The following is a 25,507-nucleotide window of genomic DNA, read 5'->3' as shown; positions in this document are numbered from 1 at the left end:
TCTTTGGAAAGCATGCCATGCCGCGGGGCCGCCATGCTGTTCTGTGACTTATTTGATTCCATCAATATTGTACGTCGAAAAAGCTTCTGCTCCTGCAGGATGAAGAGGCGGTCGATATGGGGCTGTACATGTCTAAGAGCCTTTATCGCCAAGCTCAGTCGGACAGACACAGCTGCTATTGATGGAAACATCCGAAATTATCGGTGCAGACACTCACCAAGACAAAACACAGCAGCTCCAATTTGATTGAATATTTCTGTACGTTTTTGTTTTTTTCTTTAACTGCCCACGATAGCACAATTTATAAGAAAAGGTGTAATTTGTTCTTAAATTACTCACAGATTTACACATGATTTTTAGTAAGTGCAAGTGGGCTTCAAATTTGCTCCTGCGAATCACCTGCTACGCTTTTTTCAACACAAGTAAACTTTTGACTCCATTCAGGTTGTTGCATATCTCTGTTTGGATTGCCTCACAAAGGCATTCGTACATTTTCACATTGCAACCGAAAAACCTAAATTCATTTTCTTGTGATTGACCAACACAGAGTTGTTAAAACTGCGTTTTGCCTCGCTACTAATCCTTGGCTTCTCGTCCTTGTAGGCTCTCCAGGACGCGATGATGAGCATGCTGTGGTGCTCAGGCAAAGGCGACGTTATTGATGACTGGTGTCGATGTGATTCCAGCGCGTTTGGCACAGATGGACTGCCCACCTGCGCCCCGCTTCCTCAACCCATGTTAGTGAAATAACATTACCTTACCTCAGTTCAACCCATTTGGAAGGGATGTGAGAAATGCCATCTGTCATTTTACCAGCAGAAATCAATCTCCTTCCAGCATGGACTCGAGCAATGTGCCATCAGCTTCTGTGGATACTCAATATTTAATTGCAGCCAGCCATCACAACGATCAATGGTTTATTCCTCCTGTCCGCTCAGGGTGTGCTTTTCAATTAAACAAACCGGTGTGTATTGATTGGCTGCCAGGGCAACCTGTGTATACGAAATTACCGGTGCTTCGTACAGCAATGCCGAAAATCAACTCTAGAGCGAATCAGACGTTGAGAGAAAAAACCCAAAGTTTCTTCTTCGACAGCAGTTTTTATGATCATGTTTGTATTTAGCTCGCAGGACGGTGTTAGCTGTCAGCTATGGTAAAAGGTCGCCATGTTGACAGGATGCTTCAAGGCGGCGCCCTTTTTCCGTGTTTGTCCCCCTGTCACCAGGCTGAAGCTGTCTTACACCTATGAGCCCAGCAGCTCATTGGTCATCATGGAGTGGAACCACACGGAGCCACCTATCGGCGTGCGCATCGTTGATTACCTCATCAGCCAGGAGAAGGTGACAGAGAGGACGGACCACTCTAAACTCGAGACAGGTACGTCGCTTTAGAATGGCCATAAATAAAACTCACCAGCGGAAAGATTGTGAGGTATATTGATATTTCCATGGATGCAGTGAGAGTTACTTATGGGACATGAATCATGAAATCCGTCAGAAATCGTACCATCAATACAATAATCAATTTTTATTCTCACTCCTACAAAATAAAATCCATCGAGAGCCGCAAAACCTACAAAGACAATCTTTTTATCAACCCCTAGTGCCCAAGTGTTTTGATAGAAAATTGAATTCAAAATTAAAAGTTACTTTTAAACATGGATAATTTTGTTTTCATTCATTTTCGAGAGGTTAAAGAGCGACGGGTCATAGATCTCTGCTTTAGGCCTTGTTTTAGATTGTTATTTTGAAGGCTGCCACAAGATGGTGTACATCAGTAATAATAAAAAAAATAGCCTACAGAAAGTACAGGAGTTCAACTTAGTAACATTTTTTGAAAGCTCTTCGCACGTTTATTTTTAGTTTATATTTGCTGTTTGCGTCTGGAGGAATTATCTTGATTTTTTTTTTCTTTTTCTGCCAAAAGGTTGAGGAATTGCAACATAACAGATCTGTGACTGAGAAGGAAATCCCACCTAATTTGAAACAAATGTGTTACGATTATTACTATAAAACAATCCAAATTTCTCTTTTAATGGGGTACATGTACTTTCCTGCTCATTTATATGGATTTACCTATTGAGGGGTTTTTTTCCCCTCGTGTTTTCACTGAAGACAGGAAGCTGTATGGCTAGCCAGTGAGCCAGTAGGAGGGTGTGTAACTACCCATGACAGAGAGCAGAGATACTTGGCCAGCCCTAAATGAGCAGAAACTGGCAAAACAGGGACAGTTTATTTTAGCCGTAATGATCCTATCCATAATGCACAGTGCTACAGTTCCCCTTGAGTACCACAGTTTGTTGGAGCGTAATGAGAGAATAAACTGAACGTGTCAGAACAGTGAGGATTATTAATCAATAATGCTGCTTCAGAACGCAGAGAAAGGAAAATCGCATGCTGTGTTAGAGGAAAAGCTAAGAAAATAAAGGAACAGTTTAGCAGTAAAGGTCCCAAGGACCTCTACTTTCTTTGTGATGAAAACTTAAAACAATAAAAAAAATTCTCATGTCGCATGGACGTATTTGTATTATCAATAAATAACGCAACATTTAATTAATTCGACATATTTGCACTTAAAAGCCCCCAGGTCAATCTCTTCTAGATTTTAAAATCTTCAGGATAAACAAGGGAAATATAGTTTCATCTTCTCCTGTCTACACATTGAAAACTGTAACAAAACATACTTTTATCTCCCACTAAGGCACACTGCAACATATTGTCTTTGGACTTTAAGAAATTGTGCTTTCAAAAGTTGAATGACATTACAATTCCCCTGCCACTCCATGCAGATGTTCTTACTTATTTTCTTATCATTTAAGCTAATAAAACTTTAACCACTTGGCAGTAAGAAACACAATAGGCATAACAGGATGAATAGCTCACTGTGTGCAGGTACGTAACAGACATTTTAAACCCTACATCATGATGGACACACAATATGCAAAACTCGTGCAAATCACAAGCAACCGGACCTGGTTTTTCGCACATATGTGTTGTTTCTTGAGGTTTAGTCTCACATTTGCAAACACGTCAACAAACATGGCAATTTTTTTAAGTACGAAGAATTTACGTCGGATATCTTGATATATAAATCTGTTTGTGTTAATATAAAATTGAAATTTGGCAGCATATGTGTGTGAGAGAGCATCAAATACCTTAATTTTTATTTTAGACTGTAAGCAATATTTATTTGTAAAAGAAAAAAATGGAGTTGTACATAAATATGTAAATGTTATCCAATCATTTTACTAAATATATTACCCTATTAAGCTAATGTCATTATCTATAAGGATTAGTCTTTCTAATAGTAATCAGAAATGTAGGTTGAAGCCAGAGTGGTGTTCAGTGTTAATGTAGCAAAACAAAAAGTGTTATCATGGTATTTTTACTCTCCTTGTTTGGCCAGCAAAGCTTTTTTTTTTTTTTTTTTTACAGAGATTCTTGACGGGAAATGGATTTCAGAATCTATTTGTAATGAAAGAAATGCTCCGACGTTATAATAACAACCAGACATTTAGAAATAAACAAAAACATATTCACATAGCTAGCCGAGCTGAATTGCTGCTCTCTTTGCTATTGTGGTAATTAATCTTTGCGTTTAGAAAATCTGCTCTCTTTTAATTCCTTTGCTTTGTAATTCATGCATATAGAAGGAAAGCCCAGAAACAGTAAAACATTTGTCATCTAAGTGATTTGTTATGAGTTCTAGAGGGCCACTGAATCCAAAAGAGCAGAGGGAGGGGTATTTTGATGAGTAAGTATGAAATATCATTTTAAATGCAAATATGACCTTTAGTTTGATGGGAAGTTTTGGAACAGAATTTATTTTTTTTGTGCCCTTTGAATAAATTGTCTGTGTCAGCTCACTATTACTCTGCGTTTGGTTGCCTGATAATAGAAATGTTTTTCTATTATCCCCCCCTCCCCCCCCAATCCTCTAATCTCTGTTGTCTGAATGATAAACACTGAGATGAAAGCAGCAGATGGTCCAGGTTCAAGCTGTTGTTCCCTGATATAATGTTCAATTCAAGTTAAAAGCAATCCTTTCTGGGCCATGAAGAGTACTTTGTGTGCAAAATGATTTACATTGACTAATGTTAATGTGTACTACAGATCATGAATGTTTGACCTCTAAAAGTCTAGCCTGCAGAATGTTTTACAAATGACTGCAAAGGTGAACTTGGTGGCTTTCAGATAATAATTTAAAAAGAAAAAAAACGATTGTCAAGCGTGAGTACAGAAAAAGTAAAAGAATATTTTCCATTCAGCCAATCATGGGCTGGTCTACCTAACTTCAGCTCCCTTAACATTAAAATGTCAATCATTTTGCTGATTAACGCATTGACCACTATTGAAGTTACATCTTTAGTCCAAAATCAATGATTACTTAATAACAGAAAAATAAATCCATAAAGGAGTGCTGTGGTGGCACGGGGGTAGAGCACAACCCACGTAAGGAGGCGTTAGTCCTCGGCACGGCCATCACGGGTTCAATTCCCGGCCTGATGGCCTTTGCCTCATGTCTTCCTCCTCTCTCATTACCCACTTTCCTGTCTGACCACTTTCAAATAAAGGCCAGCAGAGCCAACAAAACTTTTACAAAGACATAAATTAATTTTTAGGATACATTCAAATTACTTATTATAATTTCTTCTCTGTTCTCCGAAACCATCAAAAGATTCATGGAAAATCCTTAGAAAAATTGAGTTAAGTGACTTGGGTAAAAACACTATTGCTATCGCCCCGAAAAGTTTCCGTCATATACAAATCTATGATGTCACCCCAGCAACTAAGAAGATTTCGCCATCCATGTGAAAAACAAAAAACTAGATTTCCTTTCCTTTTGACTGGATGGGATTGGTGAAGTAGTATATTCCTTTAGATGTTGGGTGATCAACCAGCACCACAGCATGTTCTGCTATCCAAATGGAAGGACGTTAACTCCTGGACCACTATCCACAAAAGTCAGGGGCAGTGTTAGGGTGCTGGTTAAAAACCAAAAGTGCATCAGTGCATTATTAGTGTGTGGACAGTTTCTGCTACAAATGTCTCCAGCTGTTATTCAGGGGATCTATAATTTCACCAGGAAGAAAAACAAACTGTAGTACGTTTTTATGCCAGTCATCTCTAAGTCATGATGCTCATCTGACTGCTTTGCTGTGGTCCTAAAGCACATTGCATATGTCCTCACAAAGTTAACTGGGTCTGCAATCCTCAGGATCAGAGCTTTCTCCATTGAAAACTTAAAAAGTGCATACAACCGTTACCGCTGCCTAAATGGAGAAGTCAATAAGATAAACTTTATCCTGAATGGCTCGTAGTTTATGCGTTCTGTACCTTCTGTAGAACATTTATTTCTAATGATGTTTTATTTTCATACTTTACACAAAATGTAACGTACCAAATAAATACTCATGTAAGTGCAATTGAGCTTTTCTACTTTAGACTTGTTTGTGTATTGATTAAATATGCCAGATTCCAAATCTGGCATCCTGATAAAAAAATAATTCAGCTTTCCTGTTAGGAACAGGAACAATTTTAAAACACTTTCTAGCTATTACTCGCCCTGAACATTGGCATTCTAGCGTCTTAACTATCAGAGGAAATTTACAAGCAAACTGTTTGTTGAACCATTGCTTGGAGTTTTTTGTTGGCGATGCATTTTATCAAACTTGACATGTTTGGTCAGCACTTAACTTCCAGAAAAGCATAACGGAGCTAAAACAGCCGACTCTTAAAGCCTTTTACGCCGTTTAAGCATTCTTTTTATAGAAGTTTCTATGTGCATGCAGCTCACCGTCTCAAAGTACGTTTTACCTTTAAAGTCCTACTTTTTGGTCTGCAGCGATTCACTTCTTCCCCGTTTCTGGCTCCCTAGATCTTTATTTTGAAGATACATTCGGCAGTGTGGCTCATTTAAAATCAAAGATTCTTAAGTTGTTTCAGTTCTGTTTTCTGTCCGTCAATACGTTGTTATACCTTAATGAAATGTGCTGTCCAAAATCGAAGAGAGGGAAACGATTTGAGTCGGTGCAAACAAGGCTTAAAAATTGGCTCGTTCATTTTGCTGCTCAGTCTCAAAATGCTTTCCTCTTCTAGAGAAGATGCATCTAATCTCACGAGAAAAGTTACACTCCCTAAGCCATTTGAAACCAATCACCCCCTCCTTCACACGCAATAGACAGGCATATAATGCACAGGCTTGGAGAATTATGCAGTTTAACAGAATAACATTCCATTGCTTCGGGGTGTTGAGGTTGTCAAAACTTTTAACAGCTCCCTCTCACTGCCGTTTGGAGCCTGTGATGTGTGAAATTGCACAGCGCAGGTCTAATTGCGCTGAGCGATCGCTGTCCACATCTGGTTTGCGTGGCTCAGCTGTATTTTCAAACCGGATAGCAAACAAAAATAAAAGTACAGCAGAAATCTTTACAACAACTTTTTATTTATACGTTGATTATTTTTTAAAATTGTTTTGCTAACGATTAGTTGCAAGACGTCGCGCTCTGGCGAGGGCGGCTTGGTGGGTACGTTGTAAGCAACAGTAAAGACGAGAAGGAGACAGAGAGACAGGGACGGCGTTCAAAAGAGGTGGAAAGACTTGCAAAGCCCGCCGCATGCAACGCTTTTGATTTCTGCTGTTTTCTGTCATCTAACAGAATCGGTTTCGCATGAGCCAGCGCTCAGTTCTTTGCAGGTAATGCTCTTCGGCTGCCTCTCTTTCTCCGTCCTTCGTATTTCAACCTTTCTATTCCACTGCTTTTCTCAACCTGATCTTCTTACCTCAAGCAAGTTACCTAATTTTATACCGACTCATTTTTATTTAACTGTGCCTCTCTTCTTTCAAGGTTCCTTGACAGGAAAAAAAAAAAAAAACTCCTTCTTTCTTACCCTTTTTTGTATACTTGTTTTCCTCAGCTGTCTAGTTTTCTAAAAAACATCAAGGTAAGGTGAATCAGCGGTCAAACCGGATACCAAATGGATGATGTATACACATATGATGCTTGTTAGGAGCTCGCATGTTAGTAGAAACCTCCGTTTTCAGAGCAGAGGCTACACTTAAGGTGAGTTTTGCAGCGTGGAAGAGTAAGAACTATGATTGATGCGTCGCGGTATCTCTCTGTCGTCTTTAATGATGCTTTAACAGGCATTGTTGTAGCTGTGCGCTGCGCTGATACAGATTAAATGGAATCCCCAATGAAGATAGGTGACAGAGAAAATCCATCAGAGGGAATAGATGGACTTCTGTTTAACAGTCACTCGCCAGCTTCCCTCTGGTGAATGTGATCAGCTTTGAATTTTAATGCTGGAATACCGAGGGAAAAAATTAAGCAATTTCTGAGATCAGTGTTGTGTAGTCTTTTGATGTTTTAGAATTTTGTTAAAAGAATAAGAAATAAAAAAAAGTTTGAATTATTACTGACATTGAAATGTGTTTCAAGGCCTCTCCTCATATTGAAGGTGTTCAGATAAACGTCAGTGATTTGGAACAAACATACCGTTTGTGATCCTCTTGTTTTGTTATTAGACTTTATTATTTTTGCGATACCAATGCAACATTTTAGCACGTGGGATTGCCCAATTCCTTTTCTTAACATTTAACAAAGTATATGCTGGAAAGGATTGCACAGTTGGTAGAGCTGTTGCCTGGCAGCAAGAAGGTCCCGGGTTCGATTCCTGGCCCGGGGTCTTTTTGCATGGAGTTTGCATGTTCCCGCTGTGCATTGTGGGTTCTCACCAGGTACTCCCGCTTCCTCCCACAGTCCATGACTATCAGGTTAATTTGTTTCTCTAAATTCTCCCTAGGTGTGTGTGTGTGTGTGTGCTGTTGACAGGTAGTTTGTCCTGTCTGTCTCTGTGTCGCCCTGCGGTGGACTGGCCACCGGTCCAGGGTGAACCTCGCCTCTCGCCCGTTGACAGCTGGAGATAGGCACCAGTGCACCGAGTCTTTCCAGCTCCCCGGTGCTGGAACGCTTTACAGCTCAGTAAAATACAGCACTATATTAATTCATCCATCCATCCATACATCCACCCATCATATGTTCTCCTTTTCACCCATGCAGCGGGATTCACAACTCTAGGAGTTTGAGATGGCGAAAGTCTAGAAATTAGTTTCATGTGGGAATCTGGTAACTGTCACTCTGTCAGGTATCCATTTGACTTCATTCTTACTTCTTTTAGATGAATGGTTTTTGATGTCATACTCTCATCTTGATTTTTGGTGCTGTTACAGCTCACTGTTGTTCTTGAAGCGGCTGATCAAGAACAACAGTGCAGATTTCGCTGTGGAGTTTGAGTGTTGTTGCGCCACAAAGCATTTAAACCATGCGTAACACCCACGTTACACGTACCCATTCTGCTCTGCCTCTGTTGGTTTAAGCCAACGCTTTCTCTTCTACACAAAAACATCCAGATTGTGTTGCCCGCACCTCTCCCTCCTGTACAAAAACATTGACAAACAAACCCTGTTTCTCTGCAACCTCATCATAATCTCCGAGCAGAAACATTCCTTAAGTCTGGCCCTTTATCCTCCAGAAAGTTGCAGTTTTTTTCAATTTTATTCCGGATTCTGAAGAAATACCCATATAACAATAGGCAACTTTCAGAGTAGTCCAATTCCAGTCATTTTTCTTAACCTATCTGTCCTTCAAATAATACATCCCATGCACATTTGTTTCTTTTCTTACAATTGGAGTTGTTTTTGCAGGTTAATAGATAGTTCACTGGTGTTTGTCTAAAAATACACAACAATGAGTAAACATGTATCCCTAATAAAGACATGTTAGGGATGAAGGGAAAAAACAGATTGTGTGTCAGACAGAAAAACTTCCAATATTCTTTTGCTTAAATAAAATAAGTCTATGAATATCTTGTTACCATGTTATACATCAGCACCGGGAAAAACACAGTTGGCTTTATGACAGAGCAAGGCTATTGTTTCATTGTGCAGAATGGATTATTTGTTTCCACACTGCTGCCACGACTCCTGGAAAATGTTTGATCTTCCTCAAATTTGAAAAATCATGTTTTTGTCCTGAAGGTAATCCAAAAACTATTTTTCTAAATTAAATTTCCAGAAGGTCAGTAAAATCCAAGCCTCCACTTATGGGAATGAGACATCAGCAATCACCAGTGATGGAAGCAAAAGGGAAAAAAATAAAAAATAAATAAATGAACAAAAGAGCAAATATCTCTTCACCTTCTCTGAAGCCTCATCGAAAGCAGATGTTTCTGACAAAACATCCTGAGAGCTGCAGTGTTTCCATGCTGGGCTTATCCTTGTTGACAGCTGCACGGTTGCATTTTGTATATTCGTCTCTTGTCTGAGGTTAAGTAACGTTCGGTAAGCCTGCGCAAATACAGCTGAACATCACAGAGTCCAGAACTCTGCTGGGTCTGGAGCCGACAACAGCTTGTTTGCGCAGTAATTCCTTCCTTAACAAGCTTCAGGCACACAAGGTGAGATCATAGCAAAAGCGCAGACATTCCCTCACGAATATGCAGGGTCTCCACCAGATGTGTGGACCCATCGAGAGTTGGAAGTCTGCTTTAAGTCGGGGCACCACTCAGCTCGGCCAGTGAAAGCAAACATCCCCCCGAGCTGGACGCCGTCCAGCGACCGAACTGCTTTAATCGCCAAATGAGGGCAAGGTTTGCTCAGGGGTCAGTGGTACTCTAAATCCTGTCAATAAACACGTTGCCCACCTGTTTATATCCCACTCTCTTATCTATACACAGACAGCTCTGTCGGCCCAGCTTGAACCGCGTTCCTCCAGACGCGCCTAACGAGCTGCCAATGCTGCACCTTTCACAGCCGTTCTTACTTTACTTTGGACATCAAAAGTCCCTACGCTCATGTCCATGCAGCTTAAGAAGTAAACACGGTAATAGTCACTTGATGGTCATGGTAATTGAAAATTTTGGAGATCGGCGAAAGCAGCAGCAGTCTATGGTCTGTTTATTTTGGGTTCTGAAATGCGATTCTTCTCTTGCGACCCTAAATTTCTTTTGGAAGGTAAAGTTTAGAGGTTAACTGTAGAATTGCACTTTAGTTTTTGACCAACACTTTGAGAAAAACGACTCAAGTAAAAAAAATATCATAATCAAATAATTTGAATAGCTCGAACTGACCTTGCCACACTTACCACAAACAGGTTTTCTCAGTAACAATGAGGCAGAGGGAAAGTAGTGAGCCAGTTAACTCGGTTTAAAATATGGATAGATTTTCTTTTTGGTGGTTTGTGAAGCAGTGTAGTCTTACTCACGTTTTTGCAACAGTTTTGCTGTCACTCTTAGCTTTATTTTTTGCACTGGATTTATGAAGCAGACTGGATATACAGGAGGGAGTTTGTGAATTTACTCTTCAATTTATTTTTTGCAGGGTCATGACCTGACACCATATTCCTCAGAACCTTCTTGACAGCTCAATAAAACAATAATGTGGTAGTTTGTTCAAATTAATACAGTGGATTGCCACATTCCTTTTACTATTTAATAAAATATGAAATGCTTGGATTGCTGTTAAACATAGCTCAGACTATTAAATCATTATTTACAGCCTATAAAAGTATGCTGCAAATGTAATTACTTGTATAATAATATCAGGATAAAAAAAAGAACTGCCTTGTCTTTGATTTTTATTAGAAGTTGCTCTATATTCTGTGGAAACTTATCATTTTAGCACACAAATGCATTTTAGCTAAAGTCTTGGTCTTTGAGAATGACAGTTTGCTTTGGCTTATTTAAATATTCAGAACTACAGGTTGTCGAACCATGTTGGCACTAAGAGACAGTTTGCTAGTTAAAGCTAAGTAAGAAGATCTGCTTCTGCCTCTATTTTCAGAATTTGAGGCGCCAAAAACTCTTAGCAAACATGTAGGACCTATAACAGCTTTGTGCATTTGACCATTGAATTTCCAGGGAACAACCCTTAGTTGAATGTGAAATGTGCATTCAACTGTGTGTATTATGTTTTGAAATAGACTTGATTTCTAGATGAGACACCAATACGACAGATTTTCCCATTGACCAGGGCAGGTTGGTGATTTTCATCATTTAAACTTAATTGTTTCTCAGCAGCTTATTTTAAACATAAACCATGTGTTAGCCAACCAAACAGCTAAAGCACACCTGGACCGTTGCCGCCTGAAATTTCATTGGTCCATCCCCAGGCCTGCAGTCAATAACAAAACAGCCTTTCATCTGAAGACAAATATAAATGAACACAATTAACAAATCAGCACCTCAGTCAGCAAACCAGTTGTGGCTGATACAAATCCTCGGTTAATTCCTCCAGTTCTCGTCCCCACTAGCTTGATCCCAGGAAGACATCATTCTACCCTGTTTACCTCTGGCCCTTGTCAACCACTGGCCCGTGTGTGGCTATTTCCATGTCAGTGTGACATCTTTGGCTTAAAAAAGAAAAACAAACGGTGCACTGACCAATAAAGTTGGTCACAGATTGTGATTTTATTTTAGTTTGTCTTGGATTCATTCATCTTATTGAGCTTCATGCAGACATCCCAAGTAAGCGAACTCCCAGACCTCACGGTAAACACCTAAACAGACAGCTGACAGATCCCTTCTCTACAGCAGGCATTGCTTGTTGAAAATCCTTTGTGCCGTTGCTCCCAGGCAAATATTTCTAGTTTATGCAGTGATCACTGTTGCATGCTTCAGTCGTGGGCAGCCAGAGAATGCAGAGATTTTACAGTATAATGTTAGACGTGTTATACAGAAGCATGTTCTTCTTAAAATGCTTGCCTCTGATTTTAGCATCCCGTAATAAAAGGTAGCTACTTACGTACGTATTTCTTTAGCTAAAGAGACAACATTGTTTTATTACTGTGTTGTTAACAAAATTGCCAAAGAGTTTACTGGTTCAGTTTAGCCTCCAGGAGGGCTTTTATTTTGTTTAACCCAATTTCTGATTAGGAGCACTGTGTATACTTTATACAGAGAGCAAAGGATATAATCACTCTGGTGCTAAAATTAGAATTCTGTTGCAAAACGGAGATGGCATCTTAATTGTCTAAAACAACCACAATTATGTTCAGTATTGTTTCCATGACAGACGTTTATCATGGTAAGAACGTGATACTTCATTCTTAAAGAATGCTTTTTCCATTAGAGACTCATGAATGACCTAATGCACAGATATGTGAATGCACTTCTCTCCTGTCCTTATAATGCCTCTGCTGACTGACACGATGCAGACGGCACAGATCATCCCTGTTTTAAATATCACTGTGAATTCAACAGAGGATAAATATTTTTGTTTTATGTTACTTCTGCACCCTTCCTATACCAGAGGTTTATAGAGAAGGAAGAAAGTCTGTCAGAAGAGTATCCAGGATTCTGTGGTTGCTGCTGACATGGTCAGAGATTTATTTTTGAAAAGTTTATTTGTAAACTTTGGTACTTATCAATTTTTGCTCTCAAAGATAAATCAGGTCCGATAGGCGATTGTTCATTTTCTACAAGTTGCACACTATCATTTGACGGACAATTGTTCACACTCAGATTTTCTCCGCAGAAAACTGAAATCTCCGTTTGACTTTCTTACCTCTTCAGGTTTAAAGTCCACAATTATTTCTTAATTGACTGAGAAAACATAACTTGCCCTTTGTAAAGAGCACTTGCATTGTGAGGGCTGAAAAGATGGGGCACCATAAGACTATACCATTGCTCCAATACGAAGAACACAATTAAAACTGTTACATAGACAGACGAAGGGAGTTTACAGAGGTTACAGGCTTTTTGTTTCAAAATATTGTGCGTGTGAGGAATCATTTTAGGTTTGCTAAAGAACAAAAAAAGATGAGGTGATTTGAATGAAGTGATCCCAAGATTTAGTTTGACACAAGGAAATAATACATCTGCAGCAGGCCGGCGTAAAGTGGACACGTTTGTAGACATGTAAGCATATCTTTTATATGAGAAAAGCAGCTGACTGACATCTCCATCTCTCCAGAAGCATTTAAGGAACTTGTTTGTGTGAATTGTCCTTTTGGGAGCAGAGGTTAGTTGTGATTAATTACAAAATAATGTATTTGTTACTATGTTATTGTTTACCACTGCTAAATTAGACATTCTGCTCTCAAATACTGCATCCAGCTAGCTCCAAAGCGCTTTGATGTATCTGGCTACATTAGCGCTTAGCGTGCAATGTTTCTCATGGTAACCACTGTCCACCGATCAGATGCGCTTTGGTCAAAGTCTGAAATAATTGAGCGGCCCTCTTAACATGCGGATCCCCCGGCGGTGATGTAAATACTGCTCAGAACCCTGCGTGTTAAATGTGACATCGAGAGAAAGCACAAGACGGTTCGTTTTGTTTCGTCTTTTCCCTCCATCCAAAGATGACTTATTTGTATCCAGCCCTCCTGCCCATGTGGCCAGTTATAATTGACTGCTAGTGGTTATTACCAGTGCTGCCATGCCAAGAAGTAGCATTCAAGACTGTGTCCATGATTGAATGTTGTGACGCTGCGAAATAAAGATCAACAAGTCCAGATGGCTTTTGTTAAAGCTTTGCTGCCAGTTGGGCATATCGCGGTGCGTATGGGTTGAGGGGCTTTTAATAAAGTGTGCAGTTTCCTTGTTACCAGCTGCAGCAGACGTGGTTAAATTCTCAGGTTGTCTTTTGTGGAAGCTGTTGTTGGAAGAAAAACAAAAAGAGAATCAAACGAGAGTTTAAGCATTGGCATTTACTTTTATGGACAAAACATGTGTGTTGCTGCATAAACCATGTGTTCATTTGTGTGTGCGGTCCGTAAACTTCTCAGTTCCTCTTTTTCATCCCGCTCCACCCGCTCATCCCCCCAGGTCATCAGGTTCACAACACTCCCCTCTTTGCTTTGAATGTTCGTTGCCAATAAAGTGTTAACTGGATATATTTCAGAGATAATAAATATATATTTTATTCCTGTTTGAATCACTTCCAGTCCTCAAAAACCATCTGCCATAAAGCAAAGAACCTGTTGTGATTTGTAGATAAAGCCTCCTCTTTCAGGAGGCGTCACTCGTTTTCTTGAATTTTTCAAAAATTAATATATGGCAGCAGTACATCCAGAAAATTTGGGTTCTTATTAGCCTAGCAAAAAAAAGAGAAAAGAAAACATTAAAAAGTTAGACAGAACATAAAGAGATCTTCTGGGGTGCCATGTGCTCCCACTGGATACAAATGATTTTTATTCTCTGTATAATTTAACTTTGATTTTTATTGTGCAGCGCTTTGTGATTTTATGTCTGTAAAAGGCACTTTATAAATAAACTTTGCTCACTTACTTACTCAACTATGAACAATCGAGCATGGGCGATCTCCAGCTGGGTTGAATATTAATGATATTAATGATATCAGCATATCTGAGTCCTGGTTGCTCCAAGATGGAGCCTGGTTGCAGTGATAAAGGTACAACTGTGTACAGGTTTGTACCACCATGAATAATTTGAAGGAGTGGGTGTACTGACCTTATGCTAATCCTTTAGCCACTCATGACCACACAGAGCTGATGGTCTTTGAGTTACTTGATTTATTTCAACACTTTTGGAACAATACCTGTTGTGGTCATGGGTTCCCGTCATCCCTGAGTGCAACATAAGAGATTTAATTCAATGACTAAAACCAACGACCCGCATACTCCAAAAAAAAAAAAGAAAAAAACTTTTCTAATACCTCTCAATTCGCTCGTTGTGCAACAGAGGCCTGCCAGGTGGAGCGCACACATCTCCAAATTACTCACAGACAGGTTACTCAGAGACAAAGGATACATATATGCAGGTTTGGTCCTTTTTGTGACATCAATGATGTCAAGAGGAGAATATCCTCTGACACAGTGAAGTAATCAAATTTACCATACGGTTAGTGTAGCTCCCCCCAAGCAAATGTTCTCAAATTTGTTCAGCAAATTTTGAAATATAAGCGCAACATTTTTGGGGAACATTCTGTTAGCATTTTTGGCACAGATGTATGTTTTTCTTCGCTGGTCAACATCAACTGGGTGTTTTTTTTTTTTGTTTTTTGTTTTTTTCAATAGGAAAGTGGTGTGGTCTTTTTTGTAGGATGTATAACTGCTTGCGTCATTAACAAATGATCTTTAAACAAAAGCATGCATGAAAGAGACTCGGTGCACTGTGAATTTATCTCCATATAAAAGAACCTGATGTCTAATACAAGTTGAGATTTCACAGTGCAAACATGATCATCTTTAAAGCACCTGTCCTTTCCATTAAGGAGTAGAGAAAAACAGCAGGGTCTAGGACACACACACACACACACACACACACACACACCTGCACGTACACTGAACTGACGAAAGCAGAGACGACTTCAAAAGTTATTCCATAACTCAAATCAGTCTCCTGGCAGTTGTTGATTCTTTCCAGCCAATCATACTTCAAGAATGCCAAGGATAAACAACTCCAGCTGAATGACAAGTTCCTGAGAGTTATGGTTCTTGATCATCTGTAAAACTGGATCTTCACAGGCTGTGTGTGGCTCTAAAATATTCCTTCCTGTGACCAGAAAAAAATATCTTTATATAATGTGGTACAAATTGACTATTGTGTTAGCGATTTTGACTTGCATCATTGGCCGTCCTCAAAAACAGAATTTGACAAATGTTCCACTCCAAACAATCCTATTATAACTTAAATGATGCACTGTTTGAACTCTATGGACATGATTATAGTGGTGTAATCACACTTACACATCTCAGATCATCAAATAAATTTTAATAGATAAACATAGCCTGAGTAAATACCAAATTTATGTTAAAAATAGGATTTTGTTTATTGAGGGAAAGAAGCTTTTCAAACTGACTTGACCCGATTGGAAAAGTTAATTGCCCTCATGAATTTCCTTTACCACACCCAGTTGCAACAACATCAAAAAAAAAAAAGCTAAAAGATGTTAAAAAAACTACACGGCATAATCTGAATTTTAAACATTCAGGAACAGCTCAAAGTTTGGGACTTCAATGAATCACAGCAAGACTCTATCCAAACAGGAGGCGCTGGAAGCAGTTTGTGGATTAACACCTACAAAGGTCAACTTTCTGGAAGATTTAGTGTAAAACTTACACTATATTTCAGGAAAGGAAAATCATATCGGCACTCAAACCCGGTTAGTTGTTGCGGCCTTATCTTTTGACTTTCATATAAAAGTCCCTCCAATTGTCCACCGGTTATTGGCAAAACCAATAGCCAATCGGCCAATTACTTTGTTGGATTACTTTTTCCCCTTAGTTGAAATCACCTCAAAGCTGCGTCATGAATATTCTTCAAATTATCTTTTTTTTTTTTTTTTTTTTATTGTAAAGTATTATTCATATAAACATTCAAGCGTAAAAAAAAAAATTAAACAAAAACAGAGGATGTCCATAACAGGGTAGATCCTTTTACTCAGCACTGTGCATGTAAGCAGTAAAAAAAAAAATAATGACACATTAGTAGTTTTGTAAAATACATCCAGCACATGGAATATTTCTTGGTATCACAACTCTTGTCCAAAACAAGCTGCCTGGTGCCTGTTTGTGTCCACAACATTCAACTGTCTCCATGTTTCCTACAGCGGCTACTTAAAGTCTTTTCTCCTCACTCAGGAAGTATCCAGACAGAATTTCCTGCCTTAGGCAGATTTACAGATTTTGCTAAATAGACAGATTTACAACATTTCCCAGCTGAACCTTTAACATTCTACCTGTGTCATCATAGGAAAGCTGGCTGGCTCGCAATCCAGAAATCAAATGCATGTTTTTTTTTTGTTTTGTTTTTGTTTTTGTTTTTTTTGCTTTTTGCTTCAGATCCTGGGAATTGCATGCTTTTACACAAAAATCTTCCACTTCATTTTGTTATCGAATGGGCATTTTCTGCCAGCTGTTCAACTGTCTAATAGTGTAAATTACTAAAATTTCATATCCAAGTTTTTATTATTATTATTATTATTATTATTATTGTATATTTAAATTATGCCTCGGAAACTGTTTTTGGAAATATAAGCCATTTGTTCACTAATTTAATCTCTTGCTGTCATTTCATATCTGTCTTCATAAAATCTAAACTCTGCAGAAAGAGATTTTCATTTTACACATTGAAACTGTGATATTTTTTTTCTACACTTCGGCTGACAATAAATCTAGAATTCTCTTTTCGTACTACATTTTTGGTAGAAGATGCACAAAATCTGAAGGGATAAATCCTTAACTTATGGAATAGTTCACAAGCTTATTTATTAAGTATTCAGGAGATGTGTAATGGCAATAAAAAAAAATCTAAATTGTGATTGTTCCTACAGTTTATTTGCTAAAATTAGGTTAAGCTAATGCTTGTTAAGATAAATACGTGTCAGAGGGCACAGAGCATCACAGTTTGTTGCAGATGGGGCTGCAGGCCAGTCAGGGTTCCCAAGGTGACCCCCATCTTCTACTGGAAGGAGCATCTTTGGGAACATTAGCATCAGAAGTGGGCCATGGAGGAATGAAGGAAAGTAGCCTAATCTGAGGAATCTTGGTGTTTTCATCATGTTGTGGGCTGGGGAACACATGGAAATTGGATATAAAGTAACTGTAAAGGAAAACTGGCGGAGGCATGGGTGCCTATTTATGTTTCTGCTGGTAGCCCTAAGAGGTCTGACTTTATTTGGTTAGATAAGAGATCATAATCTGTTATTATCCATGAGAATTAACTGGTCCATTATGGGAATAAGAATGAAGGAAGTAGGACTAAATATGAAGTCTTTCAAAAATCCTTTTAAATTGAATTAAATTATACAAGTAATTTGAAAATGTAATAACTATCTCCCTATAAGGAAGTATTATTCCTTTAATAATGCTTAATTATTAAATGAAATAAACCAATTCAGTGGTACGTGGGTACAAAATGGTTTATTTACAATAATAAAACGGCAGTAGACAAGAGATGGCAACACATGGGGACAAAATGAGAGGATGGATTGTAGAATTGATCAAGAGCCATTCTATATGCCTGAAACACAATTCCTCCCTCCCTTTCCACACTAAGGTTGCTGTGACCACTGTCTACTGCAAGTAAGACTCTGACTGACTGTGAGAACCTCACCACCCTTTGGAAGAAAATAAAATAAAAGGAGCGCTCCCTTTTGAGATTTGTAGTAACCATCTCAAGCTGGCCTATAGTCGACAAGAATCGGGGAGAGAAAGGTTTGCTCTGATTTACCTCCAGGATCGATTTCATCTTCGTCTGTCAACAATCAATGCGGTCCGTGTCCATTTTTTCTCCCGCTTGGGGTGAGTCATGTCCATAAATGCCATGGCAGCACACAGTGTTCACAGTTATTGGTCTCGTTTGACTCTCGTTTATAATAAAATCTGGTCATTACAGGTCTATCTGGTTCTTTAAACAAACTTCTATGAGTTTTATTGCTTCCAAATGTTCTGCCATGAAGTCCTCTAATATATGACTCAAATGTTTTGCTGCAGATGTACAGAATTCAAGTAAACCCCTTTCAAGGAGGAAAAGAAATACAAAAAAAAAAACAAACAAGAAAATTCAACACCAAATTCAGTGTTACACCAAAGACACGATCAGTTGTTTCCTTTATTGCCTCTTTTCCACTTGTACTGTCCCAGCACGGCTCAACTTAGTTTTACTCGACTCTACATGGTTCCAGTTATTTTCCCTCACAGCTGAGTACCACCTCTATGTGTTTGGTTAGTCCTACCAGGGCAGCTTCAGAGTCTGAAAAGTAAAGTCATATGATCTGGATGTTGTGTCGTTTTCAACATTGTCATTTTCAATAAAACGCCAAATGCACTCTGTCGTCTTTGGGAATTTTTACAAATGCCAGGGCTGATTCTTGTAAGGGAGTTGTTTCTGTGACACAATCACAGATTGACTCCCCCCCAGTCAATCAGTGGCCGTCAGTGTTCTCTATAGGGACTGAAAAGGGGGCTGGTACCATATCAATGTCACTAAAGGAGGAAGGCCATTACCAAGTCCAGCCACACTGAGTTTGTACCAGTGAAAAACGGCCATTTGTGGTTTCCCCAGAGGCCTGGGAATGTAGATACTTTTGTTTTGGGGTGGAGTGGATTTTATGGTTATTAAATAATGATTTACAACAAAATGCATAATTCTATGGACAACAAAAATATATCTAAAGTTACTTTAGGTTTTTACAGAAAAGTCTGGTGAAATATTTTTTGTAAATCTTATAAATTGGTCAAAAAAAAATGTATTCACAAGATTGCCTAGATGTTATCATGAGGTGTCATTTAGTGGACACATGGCAACAATGAGGGGTAACTGTTTGGCGCTTCCTGCAACTTGAGTCACTCTTTTAAGAGAAAGGGCATTAATTAAAGTTATTGATAGCCAGCTATTATTAGTTTTCCTTTCTGTCAACACAGTCATCATACAGTAGGAAACAACTAAGTGCATAAAAAAAATCTAATCACTAACCCTGCCCTGTGCTGTGTCTTTATTGCTGTTTGCAGCTGCTGGGAGTAAATCTAACCCCCAATGAAGGGATTCTACCATTTTGGTCAACGTTTATACAGCTGAGCATTTAAAATTTCCACATTTACAGGGAGACATGAACCTTTCCTAGCTATCATTGGTTAACAGCCAGTGTCGTAAAATCACAAAAGTCAAACATGCTTGCTTAGGGAAAGCTTTTGCACAATGAAAACTGCAGTAAAGCCCATGCCTTGAGACATATCCAAATGAATGAAACTCATTTATATAAAAATTTGACTTTTATTGCCTATATCCCAAACACCACGTACGGAAGAAAATTACACTTTGGGTTTTGCTGGGGTTGCTAGGCAACAGTGCACTGCCTGTGACAATCAGGAGGTTTTTGAAGCTACTTGTTTTCCAGACACACAAAAAAAATAACTTGTTGCCTCAAAATTATTGGGTTTTTTTTTAAGTTCTTGGGCTGCTTTTAGAAGCAGCTGAGTCCCAAATAGAAATACAAAAATGTGCTAAATCTCAATTTTACATAACATGTCAAGTTTAAGACCTGAAAGGCAATTTACTTTTCAGAAGGGCAACCACCAAAAAATATCTAAACAGAAGAATTAAAATCAACTCCTTTTTATGTTAATTAGAGTTAAAAGTGTACTAATTTCTTCCCCATAAATGCCAGTATGTGACACAGTAATAAATCACAGCCCAGCTGCTTATGTTGAATTTTCTCTACCATAACTGCTTTCTGTTGGCCACGTTTGTCCATCGCAAGCTGCTCTCATTCAGACACCAAAATAAATTCTTAGCATGTTTCCATATTGGTATATTCTAATGAGGGCTAAAATACACCTCTATACCCGCAGAGAGGGTATTCCATCAGGCTTTCCAATTAATATACTAAGTGGTTCAAAGCTTCACAATGTCACTTTTCATTTAAATCTCCAACCATGTTTATGCCTTTCACTCTCTGACAGTCCTCAGTACTGAGTAAACATCCTCCTCTGGCAGCTTGAATACACATTTTTTAACACTCTCCCACTCTTTATGTTTCCTTGGCTCTTGTTAACCAGATGGTGACACAAGAGAATGACCACCGCGAAGTGCCCATCACTCACCGCATATACAATATGACTGCTTGAACCCTCGCATGCCTGTATGCATATCCTGTTTAAGAAAAACCGACCACCTCAGTCCATCCACACACACGCCCACACACACACACACACGCCCACGCATACACCACAGAGATGTATAAATACACAGAGACAAGCATTGCTTGTGCAGAGCACACTCAGGGATGGCCACCTTGGAACCACCATCACTTTGCACACCTTTCATACGCGAAGTCTTGGTTTTTCCTCTATGCAGTGAAATCCACTCCCTGGGGGCCAGTTGGCCTTCTGATGTATGTACGTGTGTCAGCAAGGGATACAAAGCTAGCTGTGTGTGTCAAAAGCAGCATCTATAAATCCCTGAAAAGAAGGTAATGGAGATGCTGGAGGCACATCTGCTGAAAGTAATAATTGGCAAATGTAGATTTTTAGCACAAGTGGTTACACAAGTGGCTTTTTAAGAACTCTTTAAGACCATTATTAATTAAATTTAAGTCTTGTATAACAGAAATGTACAAAATAACATTGTATATTTTATATAGTAGTAGAACCAAGCTATTTAGCACAGATTGGGGGTTAGCGACAGAAGTTAGCCCATGGCAAAGACAAATGTCACTTACCCATAATAGATGCAAACGAAAACCTAGGTAGCTAGGAAGGGGATATTAGTAGCTAGTTAGCGGTAGCCTCAACCACATCAAGTCACACAGCGGAATGAAGATGACGCAAACGTTTGACTGACAGAAAATTCAATTGAGAAAAAATAAATTACATAGCATATACAAAAGTAAATAATTATGCCATAACAAAATATAAGACCCGTGGTGAACATATTTTAGGCCAGCTGACAATTAAGAAAAAAAGTTAAACAGTTTAAAGTCTTCATTTTGCATACATAAAATTAAGACTTTTTAAGGACTCACAGACACCCTGTCAGTAAATGAAAACAGACGAAACACAGAAGCAGTGTTGTAGTCAAGACCAACTAACCCGAGACCAAGACTAGAGCGTATCGAGACCGAGTCAAGACCAAGACCAGCGCTGGGCGGTTGCCCATAGAAACCACCATTAAACATATCAGTTAAGGCAATGCACTAACTGTAAACAACGCTCAACTATGAACACTGACCAAGGAGCAACAAGCGAGAAGTAACCAAGCACAAGGCGCTCACCATGACTGTTCTCGCCCTCTCTCCCGCTGCATGAAGCCAGGCAGCACAAAGTGCCACATGACAGGTGAAAAAATAAATCAAAGAGCAATGTGCATGCTCTGCGTGCTTTTGTTCTTGTGTTTTATTTATTTGCTATGTAAATGTATATAATAAAATAAAATAATAGCTACTGGAGCAGGGGCACAACTACATACTTACTGAGGTGTATGCGAACATGTCATCGGGTGAGTAACAGAAACACATAATTGGTAAGTTACGTTATCGCTTGGATTTCAATCGGTGCGTTTTGCACCCAGTGAAAACAAACGTGTTAACAAATAAACTGGACCGTATGCTGTAAGTTTAGTTTTATTTCCACAGTTGCGCTCTTGACTGGTCTTGAAATGAAATCCCGAGTCCTCAGCTCCCGAGACGGGAGACCAAATGCGGTCGAGACCGAGACGAAACCGAGACCATCAAAAATTGGTCTCGAGTACTACAACACTGCATAGAAGCATTTGCCTGATTTTTATTGATCTAACTAGATTTGAACAGTTTCCTTTGGGTCGTTGACAAAGTTATACTAAAACGTCACAGTTTCTAAGAGTATTTCCCCCGAATCCCTGCAACTTTATGCATCTTTGTTGAGATGGATATGTAGTGATGCAAAATCTTTTTAAAAAAATGCAGGAGATCTTCAAAAATATTGTTTCTTTTATTTTCAATAAAAGAAACATTTTTATTGAAAGTTAGAAGTCTGATGAAAAATGGACTTCTAACTTCTTTGCTTACATTTTGTTACATTTCAACCATAAACCTCAAGTTTAGTCTCTATAGAATTAGGGAAAGTAAGAAATTATATTTTTTTAAAAAAAGGTCACAAGAGATCTTGTGTGCCAGGTAGGAAACAGAAAACTCATGAACATTTTTTGCCTACATGCAACACACGGTATCTCGGAAAAACACTACACATAGACCTTAACACTTTATCCACATGGTGAAGCTTGGTGGTGATTATTGCTGTCCATACAGTATGAGTGAAACTGAGTATTTGACAAAGAAAAAAGTGACATATTTCAGTCTCTGGCTGTCCAAATCCAGCAGACCCAAACACACACACTGCTATTTTTTGGATCCCTAAAGTGTTGTACATTTTTTGTTTTTCTTCCACTTAAAAATTATCCACTTTTTAATCTTTGTCACAGAAAATACCAACATCCATCCATTTTCTATTCGCCCTTGTCCCTAATGGGGTCGGGAGGGTTGCTGGTTCCACTCCAGCTACATTCCGGGCGAGAGGCGGGGTTCACCCTGGACAGGTCACCAGTCTGTCGCAGGGCAACACAGAGACAGACAGGACACACAACCATTCACACACACACTCACACCTAGGGAGAATTTAGAGAGACCAATTAACCTGACAGTCATGTTTTTGGACTGTGGGAGGAAGCCGGAGAACCCGGAGAGAACCCACGCATGCACAGGAAGAACATGCAAACTCCATGCAGAAAGACCCCGGGCCGGGAATCGAACCCAGGACCTTCTTACTGCTGCGCCACTGTGCAGCCCCAACATGAGCCTTGTAGTTGTAATATGAGTTCAAAATTAGTTAGAATATAAATATTTCAACTGTGTATTAGTGATTAATATTATTTAGCGTTTCAAACATTAAAATAAATAAATAAATGTCAATTAATTAGAGAAAAATTGAGGATTAGAACGATTTATGCACTTATTCACAAGCTGTAATATTAACAGGTATGCAGAGTGAGGTAGTGTTTTAATTTGTAAAGAACAGATATTCAAGTCCAAGTAAATGAGAGCACAGGAAGAGCTGAGCTCGGCAGCACTCCACCTTCCTCGGTGGTTGAACAGTGTCGGAAAGCCGCTGTTAAGCGTGGAGGGAAGCAACATTTTGCAGTACAGTGCTATAACAGATCAGCAGGAAAGGTATTTGGTTACAGCAGTTGCCGTTATACGATTACACAGCGCTGGACAGAGTGTAAGTAAAGTTCAGCTGTGCTTTTGAGGTTAAACGTCACAGATGTTTAACCTCAAAACTCCCTGACTTTTAAATCTAAAGTCGGGGAGTATCTGCGGAGCGTGAAACCGCCTTTTTGTTGATTACACAGCATTCAGAGTGGAGGGTGAGGTTTTACGAAAAATAGAGCATTTAAAAACACATTAGCGCTATAATGCAGTGACTGCAACGATGGACAGAGATAGGTTGAACATGTCTGGATATAGAATTTTTTTTTACTCCTGAATGGGTCAACAGAAGTGGGATCCACCATCTGCTTAGACACCAGTGTGCAACAATAAAGTGAAAGTGTGTGAATGGGAGGCATGAGTTAAACCCAATAACGAGAGATCCTCAACACCATGTTCCTTTTGGGGTTTTTTTTTTCTGGGACGCTTATTACAGATCTCAGATTTACAATGACCGTATCTGGATCGGGTTATTCTGTGCATAAAGTCTTCACGTAAAGCGGGCCTGAGTTCTTTTGAAGGAAGAAGCTGCAGTAACGGCGAACTTCTTCTCCCCTCATAAAATAAATCAGTCGGTCACCTTGGTCATTCTACACCTTTACACAATAAAACGGCCGTATGCTTTCTAGCAATATGCCTAACTGGTGCACATGAAAGCCTTATATATTGCTCATTTTTGTGTGCATTTTTCATAATATTCATATTTCCATTTTTAGATTATTGAGGTTGCAAAAATCTACAGAGTATTTATATTCTTTATTTGTTCACTTGGTATATGACATGTTCAGTTATGACATAACTGAACAGTAAGAGATTAGAGGAATGTAAGAAAATGTCTTTTTGACAAAAAAAATGAAAGGATTTAGATTGGGATGAATGCCTTTCCTGTTAAATTGTCAATATCAAAGCATGGTTCCCCTGCCTTTACAATATCTTCAACTTTGACTTTGACTTTGACTATAACTGTGATTCTGCCTGAACATGAACAACTTTTTAGTATTTAAATCTGGACTATGAAAATCTAACATAGCTGCACTATAAGATGTTAAGAAAAAGTATTTTCCTCACTACATATTTCTTCTTACTTTATATATATATATATATTTGTCACCCTCGAACATTTTAGCTGATCAAACAAAATGAACAAAGATAGCTTGTGCAGATGCACAGCAGTTTTCAAATGAGGATTTCCTCTATTTCCAGCCATTATCCAAAATCTAAAAAGAAAAGTCGGACAGAAATCCTCCATAGGAAATGAAAAATTAAAACTAATTGCGGGTAATTGCAAATGTCTGGTGGCAGTAGTTGCTGTCTAACTATTGGGGGTGTGGGGAGCTCTAACTCAGTCTCATAGACGGGTTGAGTTGAAAAGCTATGTTTTCCGTAACAAGTTAAACCGTCTTTTCTGTTTACTTCAATTATCTTCGTCTGATTGTCTGAAACAATGACTCACCAAAAAATGTAGAATCAGAGCAGGTAGAAAAAGCTTTTCACAACATTGTTTATTAATATTGTAGCAAAATGTGCTAAACCACAGTCTAAGCAGCAGTCTTTCCAAGAAGGCATTAAGCCATTCATTCTCTGTTCCACAGAAACCCTCTTGAGCTTTGTGGATGACATCCTGTCTGGGGCCAGGTCGCCGTGTGTGATGCTGGGAGACATCCCAAACCTGCTGTCTTCCTCCATCAGTCTGATCATTCGCTGCCTGGAGCCTGATGCAACATACATGTGAGTTGACACGCCATGCTCCACGCGTGAAGAAAAGTACACACTTGCTTTTCGAAGTGTCATAAATTGCCATTGA

The 25,507-nt window shown here is 39.0% G+C and overlaps 1 protein-coding gene across 7 annotated transcripts in view; it reads left to right on the top strand.

The window, feature by feature from the left end:
- astn1 (astrotactin 1) overlaps positions 1 to 25,507 on the top strand; it is a 342,774-nt gene that overhangs the window by 292,615 nt on the left and 24,652 nt on the right. For 6 of the 7 annotated variants that reach the window (XM_044133570.1, XM_044133572.1, XM_044133571.1 and 3 more), the window contains 3 exons: positions 604 to 737; positions 1,226 to 1,377; positions 25,296 to 25,431. In XM_044133570.1, the coding sequence (XP_043989505.1) occupies positions 604 to 737; positions 1,226 to 1,377; positions 25,296 to 25,431 (422 nt within the window). Of the gene's footprint in view, positions 1 to 603; positions 738 to 1,225; positions 1,378 to 18,020; positions 18,357 to 25,295; positions 25,432 to 25,507 lie in introns of those variants that run through there. The other variant, XM_044133575.1, reaches the window with a different exon arrangement.

This window comes from Gambusia affinis, linkage group LG12 (genome assembly GCF_019740435.1).
Source record: "Gambusia affinis linkage group LG12, SWU_Gaff_1.0, whole genome shotgun sequence".
In the NCBI taxonomy this organism is placed as follows: domain Eukaryota; kingdom Metazoa; phylum Chordata; class Actinopteri; order Cyprinodontiformes; family Poeciliidae; genus Gambusia; species Gambusia affinis.
This window is presented reverse-complemented; position numbering and strand designations above follow the sequence as displayed.